Genomic DNA, 16741 nt, shown 5'->3' on the forward strand with positions numbered 1-16741 from the left:
GACCAACTACATAGCTGCTCCTTTTCTCAATTTCTGCAGTAACATTTTTTCCCCACGATGAAAAAGTGATGTAATCCAAGTAGATTTCTTCCTGTGACGTGTCAGAAATGGCGATTAAACACACACACAACAGTTAAAACATGTATTTAAAAAAAAAGAAGCTTTTATTTGGTGTGGTGCCCATTACACAGGTAACACTATTAGATAAATGGAAAGTGGAAAGTGAGAACGACCTATGCCGACAGATTAAAATAAGAATGTCAACTGAACTCTCAATTTAAGTATCCCATACCTCAAACTTATTGAACGGGTAAAGGTCATTAACATATACAAACTGATGAAAAAAAAAAGAATTTTTTTTTTTTTTTTTTTAGGTCAGCTGTGAGTATCTGAACACGTCTCTGATCAAGGCTTACACATGCTATTTTCATCACCGTCTTCAGTTTTTCTACTGCCTGGTGCATAGCAAAGCTTCAAGTGTCTTACACCCAATATTTGCTGTTAACAATAACACTCCGGTAGTTCAGATCAGAGTAAACCAGCCACCAATCAGAGGGCCGGTCCTGAACGCCCCTGCTTTAAAATCATGCTGTGATCAGGCTATTTCCTGTGGACATCTGAGGCCCTCACAGATCACCTGACTCAAGACTGTTTGAATACTGCGTTCCTTGCAAGTGAACATGAATATTGTCATCACATAATTATTTAATGTCTTTAAGGAGAAAACTGTATTTTCCAAAGTCATTGTCATTTGGTGCTATAAGATGGTCTTTTCTGGCTTTGGCAAGTTTCATCAAAAGGAATTCCCTGCGCTCCATCCACTCCTTTAGCTCCTGCTCCCCATGAGCCAGCTTACACAAGTCATCCTCTGTGCACGTTCCTTTGAGGAACCTGTCAAAAAAACACACGATCAAAAAGTCAACCATGAGAAACAACTGGAATCAGATTGGTAACCTGAGACGTATTTTTTTGGCGGCCGATAATCTTACCTCTCACAAACTTTGAAAGTGCCTGTGGGAAATCGATACTGCCAGCAGTTCTGATCATCCTCAGAGTTGAAAACTCTGTCTTTGTGTTTTTCTGATGTGATATGCTGCTGCCACTGCTTCTCACTGTTGCAGTTTTTACCACACAGCCAACAGTGATTGCCAGCCTGCGAACACACACACACAGAGCCATCTCATTTACACAAATGACTAATTACTGTTTCTTAAATAATGCATATTTATCGCTGTTTATTTGAATCCATCTGCAAATAACTAAATTAAAACAAGATCCTATCAAAATGTTTACACCAATTTAACCATAAAGGCACCAATAGTTTTACTGCATCAACATTCTGACAACTACATATATATCCACCAAAACAAGGTAAAAAAAAAAAAAAAGGACGCAACGCAGCTAATGAGTCTTGGTAGCAATAAATTTGACAGAATTAACTCCACTGATCAGATTAAACACAAACTTTCTATCACTTATTTCCAGCCTCATCAACTCACCACTTCTTCTGCGTAGTCTGTCGGCATGTGTATCTGTTTGCCGTTTTCCCTGACGGAGTTATTCGAGGTCTCTTCCCCCCAGCCAGGCTTCTGAGACTGCAGCCACTGCTCATAAAGCTGATCCATATCTGGAACTAAATGAGGGGGATAAAATAAGTGTTTGCTTGTGGTGCATCAAATACTAAAGTAAACTCTACTGATTAAATTCTACTCCATCTCCTTGACAAACTCACTGTTGTTTTCCTTCATGTAAGTCCAAAGGTCTCTTTCTTCTACACTGTGAGCAAACGTGCAATTCCCAATGTACTGACACTTCTTGCCAGCTGTCACATGCATGCAAATCTAGGGAAGAGAAGAACATTTAGTGATGCTCCTCGCCGGACGCATGGAGAGCTTATGTTATTTAGGTTTTAGGGCGAACTGTAGGGTAAGAAAATGTACCTCAAACTGAGATGGGATTGGCTTTTTGGTTGGAAGTGGTCTAACCGTTGTCCACTTTCTCCTTTCATGGGAACTAACAAGCACCACCCGCCTGTCTTTTGCCCACCTGAAACAGAAAGACAGAAACTGAGTCGGTGGTAGTGATGTACCTGATTGCACCGTTTCACTCATCAATTCTTCCCCCGATTCGTCCACGATTCGTGAGAGACTTTTTTAAATACTTACGTGTGTCTCGCTTTGGCTGAGCAATACTTCTTGTTCTTGTCGGCTTCACTTAGTTGGCCGTTTCTCCAGCACTGGCCACAAACAAACATCATCTTCAGATTTGGAGGCCCAAACCTTCTTTGTGCACTGGAAAGCTGCTGATGAGATTCGAAGGACAAGTTAAAAACATTCTGATTTAACACAAAGTTACCACAGCAACAGTGATACAACTAAAAAAAAAGCCAACAATACACCTATCAAAACAGCAGAAAGCTTGCACACCATATGAATGCATGAATGCTGCAAATATATAGATGACACATGCAAAAAAACGTAAGAAATTGTTAGTGGAAAATACATATTAAATGGAGTCAAAGCCAGTTGTATTAAAATTAACCTCAGAATTACAAGAAATTAGCAACAAGTTGTGATGTTGACCTTACCTGAGCTCCCTGCAACGTAGCTGTTGCATTCCAAAACTTCTTTGCCTCTTGGACAATACTTTCATGAGTGATACCTGCATAATGCAAGATAAATGGAAAATTAAAAATAAATAATTGATGTGAAGGTTCATCTAAATGCTAATACAATCCTGTCATTAATCTTATTAATCCAGGGATTAATTACAGTTCTTGTATTTGTCACATTTCAACTTTATATTACAGATACAACACATATATAACTGGTCATAATCATACACACGTAACGTTAAATAGTCACTGAAATGGGAAGCAACATGACATGCCATACAGTAAAACTCCTTTGCAGTAAATAAAATCCTATAAATCCTGTGAAAACAACGTTTTAGAAGAACCATATTTCAGGTACACTAGCATCTGCGCTCTTTTAATATTTCAAAGACTATTCTTACCGAGCTCATGCTGCATCATCCAGACCTTCAGCTCGATGAGGCTGTGGGCGTAGAAGCAGTCGTCCTCTCTCACGCAGCCGTAGCGGACTTCATGGCGACAAAGATCAAGCTGGCACTGAGGACTCAAGGGTCTGATTTTGGAATAACGGACTGTATTCTCCTTCAAAATGTGGACCAGGCACCTAAAAAGACAAACAGTGCTATAATGCTCACCATCATCCTCTAATCTTATTATAACCCTCGCATATTTGCACATGGTCTTGTTTGCTTTGGTAGATTATTTCGACTCTCATTTAAGTGCAGTGTTCATAATACAGTGTTCTTTTCTAGTAATACCACAAATGATTGTTTCAGACTTAGGAAATGTAGAACGACTTACTTATGATCCTCAAAGTCATGCTTTGTCACTGGATGAGAGCAAAGTGACGGATCATCTTTGTTGGTTTTGCTGATTATTCTGGGTTTGTGGTCAAAGCACACCTGCAGATCAAATAATATGTATTATAATGAATATAAAAATAATAAATTACAAATCTAATATGGTAATAAAAAAGGACTATCACTCTGAAATTCCCTAATAACTGTATGCCAGCTGCTACTAAGCACCGGAAAACATAAATTATTACACAGAAGCAAAAAAAAACCCAAAATGGCAAAAATTTAACATTCCACTCATCACATTTTATATTTAATTGCCTTATTTTTCCTATTTTGTCATGAAAGTGCTGAAAGCGGATGATTGTTTCTTGTAAAAAAGTGGAGTAAAAACAGTGCTGCCAATAAGCATCATCTACAACACAGCTTATTTATTAAATGCACACCACCGCACTTGATGTCACACGAGATGTGGCTTTAAAAAAAAAAAAGGTAAATAAATACTCACTCCACAGAGAAACATGAATATCCCATGATGCTCCTGTAAGATCTTGGGGACAGTCAACCTTACATTGGAGTTTGGCCCAAAAGGATCAAAGAGCAGCTCTCTGGAGATAAATCCTTTCCTCTCCAGAGTCCAAACATCAATCTCTTCCTGACAGTAGGCAAATGTGCAGTGGCCAGGATACAGGCACTCTTTTCCTACAGCCACCTCTGAAACAACAACAACACATTTTAAGATTATCCAGATGTGAATTTTTAGTGCAACAACAGCAAAAACATGACATCATTCTGTACCAATAATCTTTATTATTTTACATTCTGGGGCAAAAAGATGCAAAGGCACATTGGGTTGAGTACCAAATTTAAAATTTAATTTTCACTCTCAACTAGTAGTACGAAATTAGGTAGCCATTTATGATTTCCACGTAATCAATTTTAGAAATGTAGAAAACAGTGGAAAAAATTAAAATAGCTCGTTTTGAGTCGATTGTAGGGATGAATAAATGAAGCAAGGAAATATATATATTTATAAATGTTACCTTTGCATATGTAATAAGGTCCAACATATTGGGTTTTTGTTGGTCTGGGTCGAATGAGCTTCCACGTTTTGTCGGGCGAATGTTTGATTCGGCCGAGTAAAGCGTCCTTTTTGCATTTATGGTCTTCAGTATGAAGTGTGTAATCCAACACTCCAGGCCCTGCCAATATGGAAATGAAAATGGAAAAAAAAAAAAATCATACATCCCTATTCTTAAGAAGACCACTTCCACCACCACCACACCGCAGGACCGAAAAAGCAATTCCTCACCAGTTTTGACGTAGCAGAGTGAGCACGCTTGTTTGAATTCATGTGTTTCAGCTAAGGGGTTTTTTGCTAAATCCACAGCAGCAGGAGAGCCCTTCACATCTGGCATACCCACAGCCATTCCCATTGGACTTTCATTGTTGTTCAGCTGTATTGACAAAAAAAAAAGAAAAAAAAGGAAAAAAAACTAAATGAAATGTGAAAAATAAACCTGTTAAAAATGTCTAAAATGACTGTCATTGTCATAATTCATAACATAAACAGTAATTACCTGCGGAATGAACGGACTCTGAGCATAATCTGAATTTTGAAAGAGGGGGAAAAAACAATATCAGCCAACCAATACTTAACCTGTTTATTCAATTTGATTCTGATGGAGTATTATCAATAGTAATAATTAAAATAATAAGTTGAACCTGAGTATCATACCTGTCTGTTTAAAGTCTGTCATGGTGAGTCTATCCAGGGAGTCCAGAGGTGGGGTGAGAGCGTCAAAAGTGTCCATACCAAAATACGCACTCGACCCTGACTTGTGATACAGAGGGGGTAGATTTACCGTGCACTGCTGGGCACTACTGTGGAGAAACGTGTTGATGTGAGATGGCATTAGGAATGGAATTGACATTGAACTCCCCGAGGCAATACTGGTTGGCAAAGGAAGAGGCCCCTTCACTGTGGGTATAACCTGAAGGAAGAGACAAGCAAAGTCACATGTGCATTCAGGTATCGACACGTTGTCACATTTTATTCATAAAAAGAGACCCTGTGGTCATATCCGCTCACTAACCATGGCTGCTTCAGGGCCCGCTTGGTCCAGTAGATCGTCGAGGTCGTCCCCGATGATATCCGCGTCAAAATCTTGACTGCTTTCGAGCAACAAGCAAGGCTTACTAGTTCTGCACCCGTTTACAAAAGTGGGCACAGGGAGAGGGACTGACGTAGGTACAGACACGGGCAGGGGGACAGACTCGAAGCCTGGAGGCTCAGACGGGGGCGCAGATAAGATACTGTTGCTGGGAGGGAGTTCGTCCACCGCCGCGTCGTTTAGAGGCGGGTGCACTACCACTGGAACCTGGATCGGAGCTGGGACAGGAACCAAAACGCCGCTATCCTGGGTCAACTGAGGCACTTCTAAAAAGACGAGAGGAGAAACAGGGTGAGTGATTTTCATCGTGCGCCTCTTTAATGATCAAATAAAAAGCTGCTCAAAGCTATAAAACTTACCAATTTCTATATCTTCAACTGAAGACGAGCCATGAGAGGACTGAATGAACACAGAGAGAGTTTCATTGAATGATGCATTTCTTCAGACAGCATACAGATATATTTAATACTGTGTAGCGGAGGAAGTTGTCATGTCGTTACCTTATCAGATGATGCATCTTGATAACTTGATCCTCGCAAAACATTCAAGGCAGGCTGTAAAAGGGAAAAAAAAAAACACAAAAAATTGATTTAATTAAATTAATACTTTAGTATATAGTTAGGACAGACTTCAGTTTATATGCAAAAACTGTCTTCATTTGTAAAAGCCATGAATCAGATCACTAAACTATGATGTGTTTAGAGCGACTTCCTCAAAAATGACCACAGTGACAATTCTCAGGAATTTCAGTGATGCTTTTTTTTTTTTTTTAGTGACACGGGTAAGTGTCATGTGACTACGATGTAGTTCCTGAGACACACTTACCTTACTCCTCACATAAGCTTTACGGATTTTCAATCCCAAAATTTTGGCAAGGTCCTGAGTCAGCTGTGTGACACTGGCATCCTGGAGGGGAAAAAAACAGAAATTCACAGCAGTTATTCAAACACAATCATCTTCTTATCATGCTATAAAATCATAGAAAAATGCTTTTATTCAAATATGTTTATAGTTTTGGATATACTTGGCAGAAATGACAGACTTTCCATGACTATCAGATATTTTTTTGTTTCCATCTGCAAGGATTTTATTTTAAAAATGTTTTTTTGTGAAACTTTTGAAGGTGAACAACAGCTGTAAAGTGCTGCTGGTTATAAAACAGCATGTAAAGATTTGGAGTTCTCCGACATGATGAAATACTTGAAAGATGTTCCTGCCACGACAGAACCAGACTGATACTCCTCTTCACAAACATTATACAAAACTACAGGACAGTGATGCACTGTGATAAAGCTGTGAGGCCACTGATGTACTCAACTGTAAAGCATATTGCCTTACTTATCATAATGTAGGCCTAACTATAACATAAATGTGTATTATATAAGAAAGACAAATAGAAATATAATAAAATAGGACCAGACTGAGTAAAAAAAACTCAATAGTTGCTAATATGAATCAGACAATTTTACATCTACATCAATTCTACCTCCGTTTTTTAAATCCATGCTAAAAGGCAGCAAACGAACAATCACTTGTCTTTAAATACTGAGCTGATCTTTTAATGTAGCCTGTGGAACTCAGTGTCGGGCAAAACGCCAGAAACATCAGGGCTCCGCTGGGCGTGCTGGCAGCCAGGAGGACGTTTCAATTTGCTTAATTTCTTACTTAAAAAAAAAAAAAAATTGCCAAGACAAAGACAGCGAGTAGATTTTCCTGCACATTTGGATAAATCGACATAAAAACACAGACGTTACCATCTTACCTGAGGCACCGCTAGAGAGCATTTGGCAACAGCCTCATAGGCCTCTTGATGTCTACCCATCTCTTTCAAGGATTTCGCTTTTCTGTACAGCGCTTTGTGGTTCCCGTCGTTCAACTGGAGAGCCTTTTCACAGTCTTCTAATGCTTGGTCATACAGTCCCTTAAAAAAAAACCAAAAAAAACATGTTCCAGAGTTAGAAAAGCTCTACTTAACTGTAGTGTTGTTGTGAACAGAGAGAACAAAGACATCACTCATCGATAAATTGACATGTTGATTAAGTCAGGTATGTGTGTGGCCTCCCTGAAGACAGCTGCTTTTTTTTTTTTTTACTGCCATATGACACAATTCAATACCAACAAACAGTGACAGGAATGAGAACTGTATGTTCTTTGAAAGGATCAAATTTCACCAAATGGACATTTTCTTTACTGGATCACAAGCTTTCAACTGATTTGCTGGAGTATTATAGAGTTCGGTGGGTACAAAAGTGGGAAAAGTATGAGGATAAAACAGTTTTTACACATCATAAAACTATTGAGACCTGCAGAAGAACCTCTTTAGTTCATTGATTTGCACTGCTTTAATATACTTAGTGATATTCTCTGTTCTATCCTGTAAAGAAGTGAAGTCACATTTAATTTCAGTAAAGAATAAAAGTAAAAATTAACTGTTTTAAGATGAAATCTCATTTACAAAAGGACAGCATTAAGTAACACAGCCCCACCCCACTAACATCAATGTGACCTAGCTGCCCTCAGGCTAAGAAAGATTGTCAAACTGGAAGAGCACAGTGTGGCACTGTGGGCACTTTAAGATGCCACAAGCACAACCTCCGCAACCGCTTAATAAGTACTGCTCTCATGTAAGAAATGGCAAAAATAAACAAACACTGGTATAAAGATTCTCTTTTTGGTACTTTTATGATGTCAAGTGCTGAAAATGAAGTCTATATGGTGTGTAAACAATCCAAGTCTCGCTGTGGATTTGTGATAAATGATGTAGTGGCACATTCCAGCACTCACAGCTGATATATTAAGTTACTTTGAAGGCGTGGGCACGGCGCAGTTTGTTTTTCAAGGGTGGCTGTGATATTTTTATTCATAATAAACAGACACAGACACAGTGAGCAGATAACACTGTTTTAAATCCTTTGAGAAATAGAAAATCACAGCCACAGCACCTAAAACAAAAGAAATGTGTGTCTTTAACACTGATTGTACTAATAAAACATCAATCTAAATGACAACTGTCGATGGCAATCAGATGTAGTTTGCTAGCAAATTATGATACAGTAATATTATCCTCAGCACGGAGCTACTAACATCACCTCAAACTCATCCGAGAGCAGCTTCCACACAGCGGGGACGTACTACACTGTGGATGTGCTATTTATAAAAACGCGACTCTTTCAACATAACCTGAAATCTCACAAACAAACGTAGCTAGTTAATGATGCACTCCCTTGAAGGAAGAAAGCTACTTAACCGGATATTTTCACTATTACAGATAAACACGTTTAAATCAGTGCAGTAACTACAGCACAGAGGTTTGTCAGGAAAAACCGCAAAAATGACGTGGGATGACGAACTATTCAGAAAATGTGTACAAAGAACGCCGTTCAAGAGTAAATTGTCCTCACAGGTCAGTGGTTTGGTAATATTTTTGGCCAATTATACTGCAGTCTGTCCTTCAGCTATTGCAAAATATGTGAAGGACATGTGCCAACAAAATGAGGTAATGATTAGGGGACAATGAAGAATACAATAAAGTTTGTTTTCCCCCCAATTTAATGAAATTGAAGGACCTACCACCTCTGTTTCACACTAAAATGTAATTAATTGTGTTTTGGGAAATGTAACTTGTTTTAAACAGTGCAAACAATCCTCAAGTCACCTGTTCTAGCAGATCTTACACACACACACACACACACACACACACACACACACACACACACACACACACACAACCTGTATGAAACACTGGGCTCTCAAACATGAAGTGGACGATACAAAGTCCAACTTTTACCAATGTAGAATTTACAGCAGAAGTTTTTACACGACTGAAAAACCCCCCTGCTCATTGTATTTCGGACTGTGCTTTTGTTTTTCTTATTCAAGTGCATATATAAACTGTTTGAGTAGAAACACATGGGAAGGGAATTCAAAGTGATTCATAGCGAAACTGAAAAGCGAGAGAGAGTCACAGCTTACTTACCGGACCGATATTTAAGTACGCTGCAGCTCGATTTGCATACAGCTTTTCCAGTAAAGCTGTCGGAACGCTGATGTCTTCCGAGACAGCGTAATCAGCGATACCCAAGGCCTCCGTGTACATCTCCATGGATTTTGTCCAGTCACCTTCTTTAAATACGTCATTTCCTTCTCCAAACAGATTCCATACAAGATCCTTAATGAACACCTGAAAAAAGGTAAAAGAAACCGAATCAGTACAAAATGTAAATGAACAGAGCAGCAACCTTTTCTCTATATTTAGTAAAAAAAAAAAAGAAAATTGCAGGTTGACTTGATGTCCTATAAAATCAGTTTAACTCAAAATAGTAAAAGTGTTGATGCAAAATGGAAGCTGGAAACCCCACATCGACATTTACATATCATACCTCATACTGCTCTTGACTTCCAGGAAATGGAAGGTTTGATCTGAAAATAAAAAAAGAAAAAGAGGTTCAAGTGACAAAACTTCAAAGTGCCAGCAGAACCAAAACATAACAGAGTGAGTGTTGACAGTCCAACGGTATTCAGATATCATCATCATCTCTTATCTACATATCTATGAAAATCAACTGAGTGAAAGAGGCTGATTATCAGTTTTTCTAAATTGACACAAATCCACATTTAGTATATCGGCAACTAGTATCTACTGTTCTGCTTTAATAATTATGATTCACAAGTTTATCCATGATACTTCTCTTTATTTATCTATTATCTTCTACATTTATCTACAGTACTTCAGTATATTGTCATAACAACACTGGTTTCTCGATTGTCAAAACAAATCTGAGCTGGAGACGCGAGGGCAGCGAGACAGGAAGGTGTGCAGGTGAGCGTGTTGTTGTGTCAGTGGTTTGGTGGGTTGCTGTGCATGCAGGTACTGACTGCACCGGCTGCCAAATGCCAACAAGTCAGCAAAAGCAACATGGTTACTGTGGTGAATTACACCAGGTGATAATGAAAAGCAGGAAATTAAGGCGGCGTAAACGTCTGTAGACGTCTCAACTAGGACTGCTACCAACAATTACTTTCATTATCAATTAGTCTGCCGATCATTTTCTTGATTAGTTGATTAATCATTTAGTATATCAAGTGTTAAAAAATGGTGAAAATATGGCATTTACAGTGTCTAAAAGGCCGCCGTGACGTCTTCTTTAAAAACCCAAAATGTTATGATATTCAATTAACTGTCATAAATGAAAAGGGGGAAAAAAGCCTCACATTTTGAGATGCTCATATTTTTTGGCATTTTTCGCTTGAAAAATGGTTGAAACAATTATCACAATAGTTACTGATTAATTTTCTGATGACCAACCAATCAATTATTCAACTAATTGTTGCAGCTCTAGTCTCAATATAATTCTAATCTATAAATATATATATATATATATATATATATATATATATATATATATATATATATATATATATATATATATATATATATATATATATATACATACATACATATACACACACACACACACACACACACACACACACACACACAGACTAAAAATCTAGCAAAGACATTAACACTGATCAGCTGACACTGATTTTTGATAATTTGTATAACACAGGCAAGGCTAATATCCACAACAGTTATTAAATATCTGATGCACTGCTGCATTAAATCAGTGTTGTAAATAGATGTTATTTTTACTCAAAACTAACAATAATTACATTGATAATTATATAATTATAATTTGAGGGCACTAGGTTTTGGTTGTGGTCTCTTTTTCAGGGTCCAGTGAAGAAAACTTGCAGGACAAAAGCTGTCTGCCAGTATCATATGTGGTAATCACATTACCTCACAGGTAACACCAGCAACATGCTGAAGAGAGCATTTAATAAGGAAAACCACTTTTCATCACCTTTAAAATACTGCTGCTTCTCTTCATGACAGATTCCAAGTGTCATTAGCCTTCAGGGTTTAGGATGATGTATTGTAAATCTCAGCATATAATATTCACGGTTTACTAAAGTAAAATGGTTCATTACGTTTGCATTACACTTTGCGTTTCCATGACATCCACATAGTTTCAAGCTGACTGCACAGTAGTATTTTAAGTATCACTTTTGTTTTAAGAATAAAGGGCCCTGTCAGATCAGATGAAATGCAACACTGCGCTGCCTGGCAAAGCTCTGAAACAATATGCGGACATACTGTGAGTCTGTTCGATGCATGCATACAGAGATGTGATCAGATCAGGAAAATATAAAACATTATAAACAAATCGTCATTCTTGCATCACGCAGTCTATCGGAGTGCCCAAGATTTGTCATTAAAACCCACTAACAGGGGCAGCAGCAGCAGCACACATGTATTTATAGTGAAGATCCTTCATCTTAAAAGAACCCCAGCTGATGTTTTAGTTGCTATCTACAATATTTCCATAATATGGTGATATGAAAGACTAGTGGCCACCACAACATTGGGAAGTGTCAAACATAGTGTCAGTAGCAGAGTAGACTCTTACCACACTTGACACTAGAGCCTCAACCATTAGTTAATTTATCAATTAGTTGCCAACTATTAAATTAATCACCTACTATTTTGATTATCGATTAATCATTTTGAGTCACCGTTGCAAAAGACAATTAATTTTCTGGTTTCTTTAGTCCTCTGTGACAGTAAATCGAACATCTTTGTGTTGTAGATTGTTGGTCGGGACAGAAGAAAACATTTAAAGACGTCATCTCGGGCTTTGGGAAACAGCAATCAACACGTTTCATTGTTTTATGGCATCAACTAATCAAGAAAATAATGGACCGATTAATTGATGACGAAAATAATCATTAGTTGCATCCCTACTTAACACAAGTGTGCTTACTTACTAGGAGTTCAAGTATTACATTTGTGAGTTTCAGTTAGTCAGGGATCCATTGAGAGGGAGACCCTCCCACTTTAACACCCGGCGACCTTCATCATGACACTTACTGGATGAACTGTAGGCTTTTCTGAATCTCCTGCCAGCGGCTCCTTCTGTCCTGACACGCTCCGGACATGTTTGCGTGTTTTAACATCCACTCCTGGGAGTCAGCGCCTGAAATTACCATATGCAGTATATTAACTGGTGATAGTGACAGACAGAAATCCCCAACTTAAAAACACACCTTCCGTATCATTAATCATAATAAGCAGGTTGTCCAACTGGTGGCCTGGCAGTTGATTCGCTCAGTGTTTACAGCTTCCGCATTCAGAGATGACGACACGGAAATTGAGGTTGAATTTTTTTTTTTGGTTAGCTTGCGAGGTAATTAGGTCAACAAAACAGTTGTTCACATTTTAATATGTTAAAAGTTACACTGAAAACTTGACATCTGAGGGTGTGGACAATAAGAGTTGCACTTATTGGCCAAGGGAAACTGTTTTAACCTAGCATCTGAAAGCAAGGTATCCATTATCGGACATGATTTATAAAGCGTATGGCGTCTATTCTCCCAACATATTCAGGTGTTTCAGTCAGCAGATACGGAAGTTAATCCTTTTCTTTTTGGTGTGCCTAAATAGTTTGTTTAGGAACATATAAAAAGGTAGAAGTTGCCTATTTATTGTGTTTTGAATGAAAGATTGCATTCACAGCACATAAAACCGCCAAGTCAAAGTGTCAAACATGCCTCGTCATAGCTCATATTTAATGTTTTCACCGCTTTACTTCACATTTCTTTCAAAACTAGTTAATAATCAGACGAGAGTATATCTTAAAGCATGACACCAGGAAGATGGTGATGATGTTAGCTTTAGGCGAGTTCGCCCATTTCGGTCTGCAAAGCCAAAATTAACTTTGTTTTGGAGATATATTGTCGTAGTTAGAAGCTTCCATTAAAAAACAAGCTTTTCTCCTTTAATACAGTGGACGACTTAGAAGAAACACGTCTTTTAAATTAAGTTTTAAGGGGAAACAACGCAGCTCGTACATGGAAGTGTCCGATGATGGACGCATGACATTTAGCGCACATGTGTTACCCGCGGCCGGGGACCACCGAGTAGACTTCTCGTTAGCAAATCATCATCTGCTAGCAAAGGCTAGCAATTTGAAGCTTACACACTACAAATACACTCTTAAATGAAGGACATAGCGGTTCACCGCGGCGTAAGAAACACACAGACCTAACCAGATACATGACGTTACCCGGCTAAGTTTCTAGGAAGTAGTCTGAACCTAACCGAGCATAGGCATGTCCAAGTTGAACTAGTTCCCCAACGCAAACAATAGCGAGCTGTTGATGTTCAGATCCTGGCTGAGACCCGGTAAACAGCACAAACATTATCTAACAGTGGCTGCTGTACGTACTTACATGAATGGATCTTTATTCCAAACAATCCCTACGTCGGTTATATAAAAGGAGGGAAAGTGATTTTATCGTTTTAGCTCAAATAACTTGGCTAAATGTGCTGTATCGCTGAAGGCCGCCCTTTGCTTCTTCTTCTTCACTCATATGAAGCGAACAGCATATTACCGCCAGCGCAGTGCTGCCTCCTGCAGGCGTACCCGCTTATCGCACACAAAATGACAATGCAACTTCAACAAGAATCGATAGCATCAATACTCCAATAATGATTTAGGTAATATACATCATAATTGGATAAACATTGAGTCATGTGTACTTAAATGAACAAGCTAATAAAATAAAATAAAAAGCATAAAAGCTAAAAGAATTTTGATACATTTGGAGATGTACAACTACATATGCAAGTGTTTTGTGATTTATTTTGTTACATCACTGCAGTTATACATTATAGTTTGCTAATGAGAATTAAACCTTTGTGGATACAAGCTAACTGACAAGCAGTGGTGGAGGGAGTATTCAGATGCTTTACTATTAAGCATTGCAAATACTTAAATTTAAAAAAAAAAAAGTCAATTACAAGTAAAAGTCCTGCATTCAAATATTGCTTGAGTTAAGTTCTGTAAGTAACTAAAAAACTAAACTAAACATATCAAAAATAACAGTAGACATTATGCAGCACAAATGTGAGCATTCTATCATAAATTAGGCAGTTTATTATCAGTTTTTATCATTATCAGTTAATCGGTTGATTATTACTGATGCATTACTGTGTAAACACCATTTTCATGCAGTAACTGATGGAAGTGGAGCTACTATAAACTTCACTTACTGTTGGTTGGTTTAATTTATAACAATTCATCATATTTGATAAATTAATCATGTGCTTTGGGTGTAAACTGTGAAAGTGCAGTACTTGAGTAAATGTACTTTTTTTTAACATTCAGCTGGTTGCATGTACAGCTGGAAGTCATTTCTCTATATTCTATAAGAATATAAGATTTTGGTGACTGATTATAAGTCAGCTAGATGATTGATATCCCCTCAGTTACATTAATTTATATTGCAATCTTGATCATCCATACTGAGGATGTCTCACCTTGTCTGTCCTTTATGCCATTTGGTAATATATACATTCCAATATAAATATTATATATATACACATATACATATATATATATATATATATATATATATATATATATATATATATATATATATATATATATATATATATATATATATATATATATATATATATATATATATATATACACAATAATACTTATACATTCTAAGACACCCTGTTTACTTCTCTTCAACCAAATCTACAAAGCATATAACAGTTCAGACCATAAGCCTGAGGCATCAAAATCCCCCTGACTCTCAGCTCTCCTTCCTTTAAATCTCTCGTCTGACAGTGAATTTGTTTCCTCTGTGAATTGATCTGCTGCAGATGCAGAGTAAGGGTCTCTGGCACAACTTCACCAACTTCCAAGGTGCACGGAGAAGGGAAAGAAGTCTAGAGAGATGAGAACTCCAGCAACACTTGTAGTATGAAGATCAACACACCAAACCTCTCGGATTCTTTCCTCCTGTAAATGTGAAATGTTGATTCACAAAGTAGAGGCTACAGGGACAGCCAAGGGTCTCCAGATGGGCCTCAAGTAGAATAAGGGAGTGTTTTAATTTTATTAGTTGTTTATTACATTTTTATTTATTTTACTAGAGTTTAGTTATACTGTTTTAGATTATAGCACGGCTAGTAATTAAAATGTCTTTGATGGGAGTAACTGGAATTACAAGGAAACAGGCTCCATGGCGTCATCTTGAATCTTATGCAGCTATTTAGGTATTTAGGAATGCTTTAAACACTTAGAAATAGTCTACCGCACTAACTATAATCTAGATAAATGCTATTATTATTTGGAAGAAGACATGTCGAATTATGTGCTAAATGAGGATAGTTTCTTGCATTTACGATTCATTCCTAACAATGTGTAAGTTTACATTTTCATTTTATTTGCACATTTATGAAGCCTAAAAACAAGTTCTAACTTTGCAAGTTACATCTGTAATATCTGTACTATTACAAAAGTAGTACTAGTATCAGGATGAGCAACGACCCTTCTATAACAGTCTCTTATTTCTTGAACAAGTCCAACCAATTTTTCCTTTTCTTTCATTTCTGTATCTGTAATTTCTTCTGATCGTTTTCATTTTGTCATGTATAAATTGGTTGTGCATTGGGTTCTATAAAACTTACCATAACAAGCCTGATGAGATATAAAAAAACATCTGCGTGAGGAGGCAGACAGCCAACCACTTAACATCTTCCTACTTTTCATCATCTGCTGATTTCTTTTTCTTTCCCTAAATTAATTCGGGGATACTGTCTGATTCTCATTCAGGAAGAGTTCATCCACGGACTCCCAGCTGGACTGATAACAAAAAGTTCAAACATCTCTCTAACACAGCACTAATTATCCTCGGGTACCAAAAAAAATGTTTCTTTGCTTTTTATGTAATGTGTGAAAAGTCAAATCCATTATGCCAAAGTGAAAACAATAGTTTTCAGAGTTCTGTCAGTGGTTTGCATATAAGCAGCACAGGATCAATTTACACTTTTATAATGTGTGTTTGTGTTCTTAAGAGATTTATTTTCCAGCACAGTTTTTTTTCTTAAATCAAAATCAGAAAGTAACATTTGATCTTCTTCGTCATAATCTTCTTCATTTTTCTTAGACTGAAAGTCATTTATCCTGTTTTCTAGTTTGAGTTTTTCTCAGTTAATCTGAAAACTTTTCCTTGAATCTTTTCTTAGAAGTCTCAAATTCATGCCTTATCTCACCTGCAGCTTTACAGGATGCTAATGTTGAGAAAACCAGCAAACA

At 37.4% G+C, this 16741-nt stretch overlaps 1 protein-coding gene across 3 annotated transcripts; it reads right to left on the reverse strand.

The window, feature by feature from the left end:
* Window positions 1–141: 141 nt before the first annotated feature.
* On the reverse strand, window positions 142–14004 carry zc3h7a (zinc finger CCCH-type containing 7A). Of its 3 annotated transcripts, none has more exons than XM_042393183.1 (23): window positions 13857–14004; window positions 12496–12601; window positions 9944–9983; window positions 9541–9744; window positions 7327–7485; window positions 6390–6470; window positions 6065–6118; window positions 5924–5963; window positions 5487–5830; window positions 5129–5384; window positions 4971–4999; window positions 4703–4847; window positions 4434–4592; window positions 3899–4104; window positions 3395–3495; window positions 3016–3197; window positions 2588–2661; window positions 2166–2299; window positions 1941–2046; window positions 1733–1841; window positions 1500–1633; window positions 990–1153; window positions 142–891 (listed from the first exon to the last, which is right to left on the reverse strand). In XM_042393183.1, the coding sequence occupies exons 2-23, from the start codon at window positions 12579–12581 to the stop codon at window positions 702–704; spliced, it is 2997 nt and encodes a 998-aa protein (XP_042249117.1). In that variant the 5' UTR covers window positions 12582–12601; window positions 13857–14004; the 3' UTR covers window positions 142–701. The 3 variants fall into 3 exon arrangements, with proteins under 3 accessions (XP_042249117.1, XP_042249115.1, XP_042249116.1); XM_042393181.1 differs by having other exon boundaries at window positions 2166–2302; XM_042393182.1 differs by having other exon boundaries at window positions 2166–2302; window positions 13853–14004.
* Window positions 14005–16741: the final 2737 nt, after the last annotated feature.

Source organism: Thunnus maccoyii, chromosome 18 (assembly GCF_910596095.1).
Source record: "Thunnus maccoyii chromosome 18, fThuMac1.1, whole genome shotgun sequence".
Taxonomy (NCBI): domain Eukaryota; kingdom Metazoa; phylum Chordata; class Actinopteri; order Scombriformes; family Scombridae; genus Thunnus; species Thunnus maccoyii.

What these genes read in the sequence shown, in the direction of transcription:
- zc3h7a (XM_042393181.1), bottom strand. Translation starts at nt 12,581, where the DNA reads ATGTTAAAACACGCAAACATGTCCGGAGCGTGTCAGGACAGAAGGAGC. An exon ending in GAAGTCAAGAGCAGTATGAG is followed by an intron (nt 9,745 to 9,943) that starts GTATGATATGTA and finishes ACCTTTTTTCAG; the next exon opens with GTGTTCATTAAGGATCTTGT. An exon ending in ACCTTATTACATATGCAAAG is followed by an intron (nt 4,105 to 4,433) that starts GTAACATTTATA and finishes TTGTTGTTTCAG; the next exon opens with AGGTGGCTGTAGGAAAAGAG.